This window comes from Fulmarus glacialis, unplaced genomic scaffold (assembly GCF_000690835.1).
Source record: "Fulmarus glacialis isolate BGI_N327 unplaced genomic scaffold, ASM69083v1 scaffold15619, whole genome shotgun sequence".
NCBI classification, from domain to species: domain Eukaryota; kingdom Metazoa; phylum Chordata; class Aves; order Procellariiformes; family Procellariidae; genus Fulmarus; species Fulmarus glacialis.
Window position 1 is genome coordinate 68,521 of NW_009235361.1, and position 14,162 is coordinate 82,682.

The 14,162-nt window shown below is 42.0% G+C and overlaps 1 protein-coding gene across 1 annotated transcript in view; it reads right to left on the bottom strand.

Moving 5' to 3' along the window:
* ARHGEF28 (Rho guanine nucleotide exchange factor (GEF) 28) overlaps positions 1–14,162 on the bottom strand; it is a gene marked incomplete at its 3' end in the record, with an annotated part of 81,375 nt that overhangs the window by 59,663 nt on the left and 7,550 nt on the right. Inside the window, exons 4-6 of the mRNA XM_009586011.1 lie at positions 6,326–6,509; positions 4,857–5,037; positions 1,465–1,537 (exon numbers count right to left, since the gene is read on the bottom strand). Coding sequence (XP_009584306.1) covers positions 1,465–1,537; positions 4,857–5,037; positions 6,326–6,509 — 438 coding nt within the window. The remainder of the gene's footprint in view (positions 1–1,464; positions 1,538–4,856; positions 5,038–6,325; positions 6,510–14,162) is intronic.

Here is a 14,162-nt window from a genome sequence, read left to right on the forward strand (position 1 = left end):
GAGAGGACGAGAAGCTTTACAACCAGAACCCAAAATGAGACTAGATGTCCTGAACTGGTGATTCTCTCTCTGGGCAATTAATATCCACTGATGTTCGTTATCTGCTTGTCCCAAGTCAGCCTGAATTAAAACTGCTTTTAGTGAAAAATATCAAAGTCATCATTACCTAAAAGTTGTATTGCCCAAGCTACTGCTACATATAGTGCTACCAATCCAAGCCATTCACTGTCCATCCCCAAGGAGCAGCATAAAGACCACGGCACTCAGAGGAATACCTAGAGTCAATGCATTTGCACACTGTGTCACCAAAGTCATTCACAAACCTTGTATGGTAAATTGCTGCTTACACTTACAATAACAGATGCATAGTTTGCAACTGCTAACAACTGCTTATCATTTCTCTGCAAATTTACCTTCTAATGTCAGAACACTTGTTGCCTGAATGCTGCTGGAGAAGTTGGGTATAAAACTCCTTTTCCAGCACTAACAACGGCAGCCTACATTTAAACACGAGCTACACAACTGTCCCCATTTTATCCATTCACTTAAAGTTACTAGCTGATGCCACCTGGAACTGCAGTCCCATTCCTTTCCCTCAGTCTGGTCCTGATTCTGTCGGCAGTTTATGCAGGTGCTCACATTTCTGCTGCCCTCAGTAGGGCTGCCTTCAGCACAGCCACCGAGCAAGACCGAGCCTCCTGCAGAGCTCACCGTTTTCAGCTTGTTGCTTCATCCAAATACACAGCGCCAGCCACATAAGCAAATGGCCAACGGATGAAAACTTTCAATTCCTAACAATCATACATAAATGCCCAAATTGTCATACTTCTGACGCTGAAGAATGACCTTTTTTTGTGATTTTCTTTTCAGCTCTAAGAGATGTTTGCTCCGAGGTACACAGGGATGTATTTTGGTAATGAAAGAGCGTTCTCATCAGCAAGCACAGTCCCACAATCCTTACAGAAGTAAACCGCTCACCAAAATATTGAATGTCTAATTGAAACACATGGGAGTTTTGCCACATTAAGAAGTCTGGGCTGGATCCCAAAACTATTCATACAAAACGTTACTCTGCTCCTATCTTTATTAACTTGAGTTATTTGGCTTTACTGGAATTTGCAGGCTGGAGCATTCATTCAGTTAAACACTGCCCTCTCCTGGAACCTTCTGACATTTTTCTGGCTCTTACAATAAAATTAATTAAGGCTTTTCCAGTCATTATGAATGCCATAGTATTTTGTGAACAATTTCAGGCTGACATTGGAAAACCAATGCTCTGTAGGGAGTATCACGATTAACACAACTCTCGTAGTGTATGACTTGCGTATTCCACTGTTGTCTGCTTACAGGTCTCTAATGTCATATGAAACATGTGATCTTCCTGAATAAATAAATAGTGTATGAATCTGTGCCAACTTTCCAGAGCTTTTAAAGACTGCAACATTATGGAACAAAAAACAGTACCTTCTACAGAGCTTGTTGTACTGCAGAGCATTTTTGGACCTTCCACTGTCTCAACTGGGTTTGAATTAATACTCTATAAAAAAAAAAATCAAAATGACAGTAACTGTATTTGATGCCCAAGACATTCATCTGAAAACTGAAAAACAGTATCAAAGACTACCATACAAATATGTTATAAGCAATATTAAAATGACTGATGAGGATTCCACAGAGTATTTTATCGATTACCCTCCAGAGGAAACCAATAGCAATTCCTCAAGAGGGAAAACAATAAAATATTTTCAACTACAGAGAGAAATTACCTCCTGCTTACAACACACAAGGGATCTAAAGGATCAGATTTAACATTTGTACTTTAATGTTTATGACCTCCTTCTCTATGAGAAAAGCAGCACAGCAGCTTTGCACAACGGCTCTGTTCAGAAGTCTAGTTAACCTTGAAAGCATCCCTATAAAGCAAGCAATTTTGATGGACAGGCAACACAAAGAGCCTAAACCAGGACTGACCACATGGTAAACCCAGCCTGGAAGGCAGGAGCGGCTCCCTCCCTGCATCCGTGGTCCCTGGCCAGGCTGATCCCCCGCTCAGATACACACACTGACTGTATCACTCCTGCTCAAAAGGAAGAGGGGGCTAAGATCCAGTCCCATTACCTTCAAAGATTATAAGCAAAGCAGGGTGGAAGAGCAAATGCCTCCTTTTGAATAGTTTCATCTACAACTCTGTTTGCTTCTAGTCTTTCCCTCTAGTTACGTGGCCTATGTATTTGCCATCTACCGGAGCAGCAAACAGAGAAAAGGCATGGTAAACTGAATAAGAAAAAAAAGTCAGGGATGACTCTGGGCTGAATATTGAAGATAAACTGATTTGAAAGCCACGCAGCTGTCAAGCTAGCTATGTCCCCCACCTCGGTAGAGCTAGTTGCATTTTTGCCTGCTCACCTGTTGGTGTGTGAGACGCTTTCCTACTCCCACACCTAGCCAGGCAGAAATAAGTCAACTCCTCCTTGGAAAACTACTAAATATGTCCACCACCAGGCAACAAAATTACTTAAATTATCATAAATCATCTTAATCGTTTTGGACGATTATCCTGGTTTGGCCTTTCTTTTTTTTTTTATTACCCTGACACCATTTCACACGCGTCCATTACGCCCCGGATCTCTTTTCCTCTCCCCTGCACTGGCTGTGCTGCCTCCAGCAACTGAGACTGCCAAACGGATCACCTCTGCTGGAGGTGCACGACGAACCACGCGGCTTCACTGACGGGCGCTGCTACCACCACAATGATTTCTGCCCCAGGGGGTTGCACAGAGTTCAGGTAATTCCTCACCACCTTCAGAAATCTCTCCTCTGTATTGCCTAGCACAGCCACAAAACCTGTGGTTTACACTTTCTGAACTGCAAGAGCCCCTGCAGGTTTCCAGTGAAGGCATGGCTCCCGTATGGTGACTCTAGCTTACCGACAGCTTGTTTGTTTTAACTTTTCCGCTACTCTTTTAGACTTGCAAGGAATAGTCGAGGGACTAAAAGAACCCACAGGCCAGGGGCTGAAGAACATACTTGAGAAAGACTGGGATTTTCTTGCATGAATAAATGCAAAAATAGCTTGTGCTGCTCCCTAAGTCATCCATTTCACACGCACAAATCCAACGCTGCATGCCACCATAACTGAGACAAGCTCCGTCTCTTTAGTCCATGTCTTTCTGACCCACGCCTAAAATAGCAATGTGGTCATTTATGCAGTCTCAAGATACAATAAACTACATGTACAGTCTTAGTCTGCTGTAGATGAGCTGAATACTCCAGCACAGCAATAAATTCTACCTCTATTTTAAAATACTTTAAAATGTATCGTGAAATCTCTAATGCCCACCTTATGCTTTGGATCCACCTACGGGCTGCAAGCCCTTGTTTGCAACAGAAAGAAAACTAATTTTACCTTACCTTTTGGAATTAATACATAGTCTAAACATGACAGTTCAATCATCCCCCCACATACACTTCAGGATGGTATCTGGTGTATAGGAAATGAACTAAACCATGTGATCCTCCCAATTATTCTGGCTTATTTCTCCTTTATTGAAAGTAGGGCAAAACTGATGCTGGGCAGGGGGGAAATAAGGTCCGCGCAACGGAGGATCTAGACTGCTGCAACTAGAGGAATGAGCAAAAGGGAAACCCACAAGTGAAAGGTAGTAGGCTTTTTCCTGAAAATACCAAGTGCAGAATTTTGCAGCCTTTAAGAGTGTTTGTCTCTGACAGCCATGCAAACATCTAACATACCACACTTTCTTTTTCCATTTCAAAGACTGAAAGAACAAGGATTTGATGAGTGCAAGAAAAAGCCAATGACATAAATAACAATGCATTCTTCATTACATCTTGGTTTTGCTATTGGGTTTACTATTGTTTCCATGGAAAAACCACACACAAATTGTAGGTATTCTGCAAGCTACAAACACAGAATAATTTCTTTGTATTGGAACAAATCAGAATGTTGGCAGTGCAGTTACACGAGATCATACATAAAGACTATACAATACATCACACCTTAAGTTTTTTGTGTTAAACATAACATGTGGATCACATTCTAAGTTAAAAAAAAAACATGCAGAATGCAATAAAGACAACGCAAGGAAAATCAGCACACAAATAAGGAAACATGAAGTGAAGCATGGAAAAGAAAAGCTGAATTTTACGATCAGAAAAAGAGAAAAGCCTATTTTTAGTGTGTTTTGAGTTCACTAGTTTTATGTAGTCACGCAGTCTCAATTTAAAAACGTAAGTGAGCACCTGCATTGCCATTAAAGAACTTGTCCTTTTAAGTGTTCTCCTCCTTACTGTACTGAAATTGAGAGATGTCCTGAAAAATATCACAGCAGTGCTCCAGACCCCTCAGAGTAAAATAAGACCCACTACACTATAACTAAATTCTATAGCAAAAGTCTGTACTATTTCTGCTGTAAATAATAGACAGGGGTTGGCTCTTGATAAAGGCTCCCAAGCATTACACTACTAGACAAAAGAATGGAACTAAATTAAATATTTTGAAGTACCAACGTGAATACAATGGCAATGCAATTAAAGACACAGAGATTTCAGGGGAAGATATTCACTGCAGAGTCCAGAATGATTCAAAAACAACCTGGAAGGTAAAGGAGGCTTTGACAAAGTTCTCAACATCTCTTATCCTCGAGCTTCACACGTACAATGTGCTACACTTACAGAAAGTAGAAGCCCAGAAATCCTGCAAGCACACTGGCCGTTAGTGACACAGGCAGCTTAAACTAAAAGGCTACTCAAGAAAAACAAATCCAGCTTGAAGAGTCTGTAGCTGGAAATTATTGACGAAAATCTGTGACAATGCCCTTAGCTAGATAGGTACCTACCTGGTAAAGAAGAGGTCTGTCCCAGAAGTATTTTCTGAAGAGCTTAATGTCCGACTCCAGCAAGTGCTGTGCAGTGTGGCTAAACGTCAGCGTCAGGGCTCCTGATGAATGAACAAACTGCACGCAAGCACCCTCGCTGATCTCTGCTCGTGAAATGTCAAGCGAGTGACTGCCCTGGAAACTGGAACGACATGCTCTTTAAACCAAAGCAGATGCTCTGCGCACAGGTAGAATGAAAACACAACCGCAGCGAGCTTCCTGCTCGCCTTCGGCACGGCCCGTCCGGATCCCAACGCACCCGCTGCAAAAACCGGAGGCAGAAAATCTGAAACATCCACCGAAAACACAGCTGGGCAAACAAATACTTACCAATGATTCCATTCAGACCTAAGAACACGCAGCTACTTGTAGCCATCGGCGGGGAAAGAACAATGTCAGCTCTAGATGGTTACTCACTAGTAAAATAAGACAAAAAGAGCAAGCCATGACAATACCTATTTCTCCTTACTGCTGTAAATTAGCAATAGTACCTTTTCCTGTTAATGTTGCCATACATAGCAGCAGGACACGACTGGCAGCTAGCAGGTTTGTTATCCCACGACAGTGAAAAACAGAAAGTATCTCAAGGGAATACAGCATTGTTTGGACATTACAAACAAATGAGACATTGATAACATAATGTACTGTACCAGTGTTGTAAGTATTTTTTTTTCAAACTGAAGTACAGGTAAGTCTCACATAAACTATACGCTGCCTGGAGCCAGACCGAAAGAGCCACATACCAAAATAAAAAATGTAACACAATTCTTGCATATTTTTATTTGCAAAGAAAAGCCAACAGTGAGAAGGGGCATCTGATGCTGCACATTTGGTACCCCAAGACGCACGCAGACACACACAGACATCACGCAGCTCCTCAGGTCCGTACAGAGGAAGCTCCAGACAGCTGAAACGTACCAGAAAGCACTTGTTCTTTAAGTCATTTGTCAGTGTGGCAGCTCTCCGGCAAAAACAAAGTCATAGCTGCAGCACTGGCTTTGCTGCTGACTCTCTCTTATTCATTCAAACCTGAGCTTTACAGGGGTCACAAAGTCTGCTAGGTTTTGTGAAAGTCAGGTCTTATGATTCTGTTTGTATCTAAATATTTCTCTGTATATATTTTAAGGGATGTCTTTATTTGTTGCTAATGTGTCAGGATCCAGCTGCGATAGTGCTGGGAGAGGTACCTGATGGTGCAGCTGGTCCTCTGTCACTTAATTCACTATTAATTGACTTGCAAATGTAACGAAGGACACACATCATAAACTTCCTTTAATTGTAAACACCAGTTTATCACTTAAAATGGTAATAATGGCAAAAAGCAACAGAAACCAACTCAAAATAGGAAACTCCTTTCAGAAAAACAGTACTCCCCACATCCCTTAACTGATAGGAGTTTTTCAGAAAAAGCAGCAAACTGTTATACTCACTTTGTGAAGACCTCAACAAGTTTGAAGTGCCCATTTTGTAAAGCCAAATCTAATGGTGTTGCTCCGTCCTCATTAGGTAATGCTAATGCTGATGACCCTCCAGGCTGGGCTGCTAAGAACTGGGAAAGCTTAACCAAGCCCAATTTCATCACAAGGTGGAGAAGAGTTTCTTTATGTCTAACCTCTGAGAAAACACAGAAAACAAGCAAAATCATCAGTAACAAAACCCAGCATTTTATTTGCTAGGAAGCATCAAAACAAACTTGTTATAGTCTGCAGAAATATCACAGCTCAGGTTCAGACCTACAAAAGTACTTTGGCAGAATCCGTCGTTCACTGAAACCAACTTAATTGCATCTGTGGAGCTAAACTAGGATATCCAAGTACTATACAATTTCAGCAATCAAAGAAAACAGTTTGAATTAGATAACAGTATTTCTTTCTTTGTATATAGTATTGCGTTAGCAACAAGAGATGCCCCAATATACCGCAGAAGATAGTTAAGAGGCAATTTTCCAGCTGCTTTGCATTGCCTCAGCAACACAAAACATCTGGCAGCATGGCCAAGTATCTAAACTAAAAAAAAAAAGAAAAAAAAAGGGTGTGATTTTTCAAAGCAGGCTGCTTATCAGCACAGTAGGAGATTCTTAGCAGCACAGCGAGCCATAAGCTAACACACATGTGAGTAAATATACAGGATAATTCTTGTGTCTCTCTTTTCAGAAAGGTGACCTCACCTGCCAATACTTCCTCTCCACTTTTTAGCACATAACCATCAAGCTCAACAGGATGAAGCTTAAAATAAAAGAGTACACAACGACTACTTAATCACTAGATGCTTATTCTCCCCTCAAGCCCTTCCCCAGCCTTTATTCAAAAAAGGGTTTATCTGTCTACATTCTCAAAGACAAAGCCATTTAAAGGCAATAAATAAAATTAAGCTCAGGTGCCACTCAACCTGTTCCTTACACTGGTATTTTGGTATGAAGTGAAATATAAGGGTACTTTCATAAGGGTCAAATATTTAAGGGCAGTTACTCTACAGCTCTCAGAACAACTGGCTGAAATCTATCAGGTTTCCAGTGATCTACGAAATTCCATTGACATTTATCATACTGATTCAATGGACTTCTTCCTCCCTGTTACCCAATCAGTTCAGAACATGTTACTGAGAATTATACGCTCCAGTGGCAAAGGAAAGGTGAAGCTCCTGAAGCATATGTAGATACATGCACACATTTGTGTAAATAATATAGTTAAAATCAACAGCAAATTGCTGTCAAATTTCCTCTCTGCACCAATATTTACAAGATAAAACTGTCTGATGGAAAGCAATCCCCCAGCACAGAGAGCAGTTATGTCGCCAAAAAGCTAATAAACACGTTTTTCAGAAACACTTACGCATTGAGTAAAGGTACCATGTAGTTACATGCAAATACAGTGGCTCACAGCTGACTCCTATTCAGTTTAAATACTCCCTCTGAAAGTGACAGGAATATTTATTTTATAGAATCATCAAAAAAAGAAAAAAACCTTGAAGAGTCCTCAAGAGGTCTCTAGTCCACTCTTTAAGGCAGGATCAGCTCAACCTAAATCACTCCTGGCAGATGTTTGTCTCATCTGTTCTAAAAACCTCCCAACAACGAGAGGTTTTCATAACCTCCATAGGCAATCTACATAAGGGATAACTTTACCCTCACAGTTATAAAGATTCAAAATGCCTAACCTAGCTCACTCATTCTCAGTATAAGCCTGCTGCTTCTTGTGCCATCTGAAAAGGGCATGAAAAACACTTCATTCCTTTGCCTTTGCAGGTTCCTTTCATAATTGAAGGTTGCTGTCATGTCTCAGCTGAGTATACCCTCTCCAGACATCTTAACCGGAGAGTTGCCTTCTGCAAAGCTGGACCTTTTGGAATGTCCTCCAGAGCTGGGGGTCAAAATCATTAGCCTCCTTTGAAAATATTGGACTTGAAGTTTTATAATATTTAAAAAAAAAAAAAAAAAAAAAAATCTCCCCATCTCATGAAGCCAGAATGGCAAGGAGCCTAAGGAACTTGCTCTACTGCTCCACAGGGAAAATTACTGCAGGATCTCCACTGCTGATCAGCTTTGGCTCTGAATATTCGATAGCAACCCATCCAAGACTTCCTACCTTTCCGTTTCAAGTGGAATCAAAACTTCCAGAGTCAAATCCCAGAAAACCAAGTGAAACTTCCTTCAATAAATGAAACAAATTCCAGACATCAGATTAAAAGTGAGCTTCAGGACACAGAGTCTAGCACTGTAACAGCCAGCAAACCTGCATGTAGCATCTGAAATCTTTACTTCACTGCAGTTCTAACGGAAACAGACACATTAACAAGATTCAGGGGGGATTCTTTAAACCAGAATATAACTAAACATATATACAACATGTACCTAAGTATTTCTAGAACACACGTATAAAATGTCATGTCATTATTTTTCAAAAAATTCCTTTTCAAACCTCCCTCTTACTCGTGGCTAGCCAACACATGATCTGGTGCATTAGCCTGCCCATGCAACACTTATTCTCTCCCCAGGTTTTGAGCAATAAAATCGTTTCTTGGTCTCCCCATTTCAGATTTTAGGCAAAAACATGTCCAGCTGGACACAGGATCTGCTGCAGGATCCTAGGCCACAGAGGAAAGTAGTGAACTATGGGGGTTTTTCCTCAAAGGTCTGCAAAATATTTGTAATTTCAGTCTTTGAAGACAATGATCATTTTTACATTTTAGATACCATCATTAATCATTAATGGTATGAATTACAGTGTTTACATATCTATTAAGCGAGATGGCATATATGTTTCACAGTTTTCAAGTACACACAACCTTTAAGTCCACTGAGTCCAACTCAAGCATTTGCAGAATTGCTTTGCTAAACAGCGATTTGGAACCATAGAATGGCTTGGGTCGGAAGGGACCTTTAAAGATCACCTAGTCCAACCCCCCTGCCGTGGGCAGGAACATCTTTCACCAGATCACCTTGCCCAAAGCCCCGTCCAACCTGACTTTGAACACTTCCAGTAATGGGACATCCACAATTTCTCTGGGCAACCTCTTCCAGTCTCCCACCACCTTCATCATAAAAAATGTCTTCCTTATATCCAATCTAAATATACCCTCTTTCAGTTTAAAACCATTGCCCCTTGTTCTGTTGCTACAGACCCTGGTAAAAAGTCTTTCTCCATCTTTCTTATAAGCCCCCTTTATACATTGAAAGGCTGCAATAAGTCTCCCCAGAGTCTCCTCTTCTCCAGGCTCATAGGAGAGGTGTTCGAGCCCTCTGATCATTTTTGTGACTGCTCCAACAGATCCATGTCTTTCTTGTGCTGGGAACCCCAGAGCTAGATGCAGTAGTCCAGGTGGGGTCTCACAAGAGCATGATGGTTTAGTGGGCATGGTGGTGTTGAGCTGATGGTTGGACTCGATGATCTTAGAGGTCTTTTCCAACCTTAATGATTCTATGAAAACCCACACAGTAAGTGAGTGCCTGGCTAAAGTCAGCCCACAGGGAACACAGAGGCATGAGGATCTGACTCCAACCCACAGCTTCGAAGCCCAGCCAAGCACTACTCATCAAACACCTTGGTCTGCCTGGATCTGAGACCTTCTTCTATGGAGGAACATTTAAATGAGCAGGGCTCAAGCTTCCCAAAACCTGTCCAGAGATAGTGGAAACGATGGCTGATGTGCCACTTCAAAAATGAAAGACCTCAGTTCAACTTCCTCCTCAGCCAGATGGGATTTGAACCCACACACATCTTCGAAGTTCCTCTGATCACCCATCTGGTGGGAGCACGCCCTGTCCCCTCCGTTGCAGAGTAATTGAAAATGGGTCACGGTACAGAAGGAAATCCAAGGCATGCAGGGCAGAAGACCAAGAAAGCAGCAGACTGACTGCAATGCAACGATCAGCTGGGAGAAGTCTCTGCTGTTTGGACATGGATGCATTTCTCATTATACTGTCATCAGATGTGAAAAATGATGCCGGGAGCCCGGATGTCTCACTTACTCAGAGAATGTCCTAACCATTCAGACACAGTACAAAATGTGTGCCAGCATCTTCCCTTTCCCTAGCTGTGTTTCTTAATAGAGATTGATAACGTCATCTGTGCTTTGCACTGGCCCTAGTGCAATTTCTGTACTTCAGAGAGTCTCCCCCGCAAGGACTTCACCAGACTCAAGGCTATGCCACCAGTCTGGACCTAGCAGAGCACAGCTGGACGCCAGGCACCAGCACTCCCTTTTCTGGCATGTTTATATGTACAACGCGGAGTCTGAGTTTAGATGCCCAGGAAATGCTGTGGTCCAAAACATAGCCCCTGAACAAACATTATGCATTTCCAGGTTAAAATGTTCACTAAAAAATGAGCTTTCAGAATTGTTCCTTGGTCTGGAGTACTTAAATTCTGCTAAAGTCCCACTTTAGACATCAAAGTGGGTTCTTTGGATGTTTCCAATTAGACCATTTTTTCTATATAGAGTTAACAAGCAGCCAGCACGTAAGTCCATCTTAATTAAAACACATGCAAATATATCAACCAGTATTAAGCACACTAAGCATCCGATTAGATACTAACCACACCCCAACTGTCAGATTAAAAACACAGAAATAAAAAGGCAAACTTTACTCTGAACTCCATCCTCTGATTAAAACTTTGGCCTGGGGCCACTGGGTTTCAATGTATATTGTAACACTGTAAAAAAAGCCAGATAAACTTGCTCTGGGCAAGATAAGATTAGGAGTTTCCCGCTCAGCAAAAAGGGACGCCTTAGTAAGCCTTCCCTAACGAGGGATAGCCTTCTCTCTGCTCCAGCACTGCGGCAAATAAAGTTACTCTTCTGGCGGCCCAATCTTAAAAACAATGCAGTATGAATAGGTCTGCTACAAAAGAACCTAGTTTTAAAAATAACTAATAAACAGTAATTAATCTTTGTAGTCTTAAAACACCATCTAAAATAATAACTTCTATTATCTCACCACAAATATTCTAGTAACTAATTTTTATCTGCCCAACCTAACAACCTTCATCTAACTTTACGCGAAATTTGTTCACAGCTAGCTTGAATGCACATGATAGCAGAACCACCCGGCAGCTCCACTGGCTGTTTTCACCCCTGATGCACCTAGTTAGAAACAGCACTGATATTCCTCCCCATCCTTCACCTCTGTACGTTACGTGTTTGCTGGGCTACTCTCCACCTGGCTTGCCCAGGCACGAGCAGAACCTGACGACATAAAGCAATTACTAATAGCTTCATGATACTAAAATCTGAAATACAAATTGTAAAGTTGGAAGGACAAATGGAAAGGTAAAGATGTTCTTTCAATACAAGGAAAGTATTTTTCACCACGAGGATGGTCAAACACTGGGACAGGTCACCCAGAGACGTTACAAACTGTCCGTCCTTGGAGGTGCTCAAAACCTGACCCTGAGCAACCTGATCCAACTTTGAAGCTAGCCCTGCTCCAAGTGGAGGGTAGGACCAGGCCACCTTCCACCCAAATTCTGTTCTATTCCAAGATCAGCAATATCAAAGCAAAAAAACCAAAAAGACACGATGACTGATAATAAGCTTTTTAAACAGAGCTGCCTAAAAAGAAAAGATTTGCACTAAAAAAAAGGTAAAGTTCTGAAACAACTGGGTTTTAGCATTTTTTTCTTAAGAAAAATTTCCAGTTTCAGTTCTCATACACTACCTCCTCTCAGAGCTTTTCACTGTGACAGAACAAATGGCATCTTCCCATACTTTTCACCTTCTTTTCCCCTTCCCTTGAGGAAGATTTCAAATGTGGCAAAATGTGGGGAAAAAACAAACAAAAAAAAACAATGACAAAAAGAAAACCATCAAGAAATTAAAAAAAAACCCCATGTTTGTGAAAAAGCAATTAATTCAACTGCATTCAGTAGCAAACAGGAAGAAAATAAGGAAAAAATGAAAACACAAGGCTTCTTCAACATATGCATATCTAAATGGTATAAAATACTATCTTCCATCAAGACACATAACCAACAATTCCTAAGATTTGAAAGACGCACTGCTGGCTGATTCATACAGGGTCAGCTACTGCAAGGCAGGCGGTGCTGTAAAAGATAAGGACTATCAGGACGTTGTTTTGCATCGCACGCCGATTCTCCAGCCAAAACACTCTGAGTTACACAGAGCTGAGCCAAACACAGTCTGTTTTAAACATTAAATAAATCCTTTTGTTCTTTCTTGCACCTGAATCCCTTCCTATGTCCAAAACAATAAACTAAAAACAAGTATTTCTCTCTGACAGAAATGACTAAGCCCTTTCTGGGCTATGAATCTCGCTCATTTCCTGGAAGGAGACTAAAAACCTCAAGACTTGTGACTTGAAAAGCAGGGGGAGACATCGAAACTGGCTGATAAATTCCAGTTTTTCCTGGCTTCGTACTTTTATGCATTACAGTTCATTTTTTCGTTTTTCCATTAGGTATGAGATTGTTTATAAAGCCGTCTTCAGTGCACCCACTGCTGCAAAAACACACACAAGTGGTTTTGTGAATAGACAGTGGCCACAATGCACGAAGTCAGGTACGTGACAGCCCATCTGAGGGCAGGGCTGCCGTGGCATCTCCCCTTTCCACTTAACAAATATCTGGAACATCCCCTTCTTCTTTAATTAGTTCCCCTATTCGTCATACCTTTATCAACTAACACCTGGCGGCTGGCATCAATGCTGCAGAAGAAAAGGAGGAGATGGGGGAAGGTTACGCTCCATCGCAGAGGTGGACTTTAAGGAGTCTTGCCCCAGCAGTTTTAGCAGCAGGAGCGTTAGAGAAGGCTCCCATCCACCAGCCCCATGCAGTAAAGGCTGCGCGTGGTGCCACCATCTACACCGTTAGGTGAAGTTTGAGTCGACTTTACTGCTTGGGTGACCCCAACAAAGATGCAAAACACTACAGGAGATGGTTTCTGTTAGCAGAAGGATATTCTTTTGTACTGAAGCCAAACACTCCCTCAAGCTGCTTGGTTTAAGACACTTGTTTACTGAGCGCCACCGGAGTGCTCAACACCAGGCAGGGACACCCTCTCAGCCAGGAGCAGAGAAGGGCTCTCCAGCCCAGTGCCGACCCACAGTTGGCATCCAGGTCAGACCATGGCTTCATACGTGGTCTCTCCAGCAGCAAAGCAGGCTCCTGAACTCCACTACTTATAAATTGCCTTAAATAGGGAACTTAATCTCTTGTATCTTTTACAGTACCTGCTCTACTGTCACCCTGCGTACCATCATCTCCTCCAAGTGCTCGGGACTTTTCCCAAAAAGCCCCTTCATGGTCAGGGGATCTCAAATATCTCCTCTTGGCTGTTATTACCACTGACCAGGAGATGAGGGTCATACACTTGCTGGGGACCCGCAGGGTGAACATGCTTGCCAACATCTTGCCTCACGCCACATGTTTCTTGGTCAGCAGCAGTCACTGGAAGACACCCCTCTGCTTGCCAATGGCTAGCATCCTCCTCCCTCTGCCTCAGTTTCCAAAGGGGCAAACTCCTACAGGGACAAAAATTTATCTGTCTCTCTAACCCCCTAAACTGTCTGACCAAAAAAAGATTACCTTTCCTCACAAATCTCACCACACCTAGAAATATTTATCCGCTGTTCCCAGTGTTTTCATAATTCCATGAAGGAGAACAGGCACTTTGCCCCCCTACCCCTTTCCTTCCACAGGAAAAAAGAAATCTAAAATTCCAACTGAGAAAAAGACACAGACAGAATTTTCTTTAATTAAGACCAAAAATAGGACATGCATCAGCCAGGTTTGAACTGGTGCAGCTTAGCAG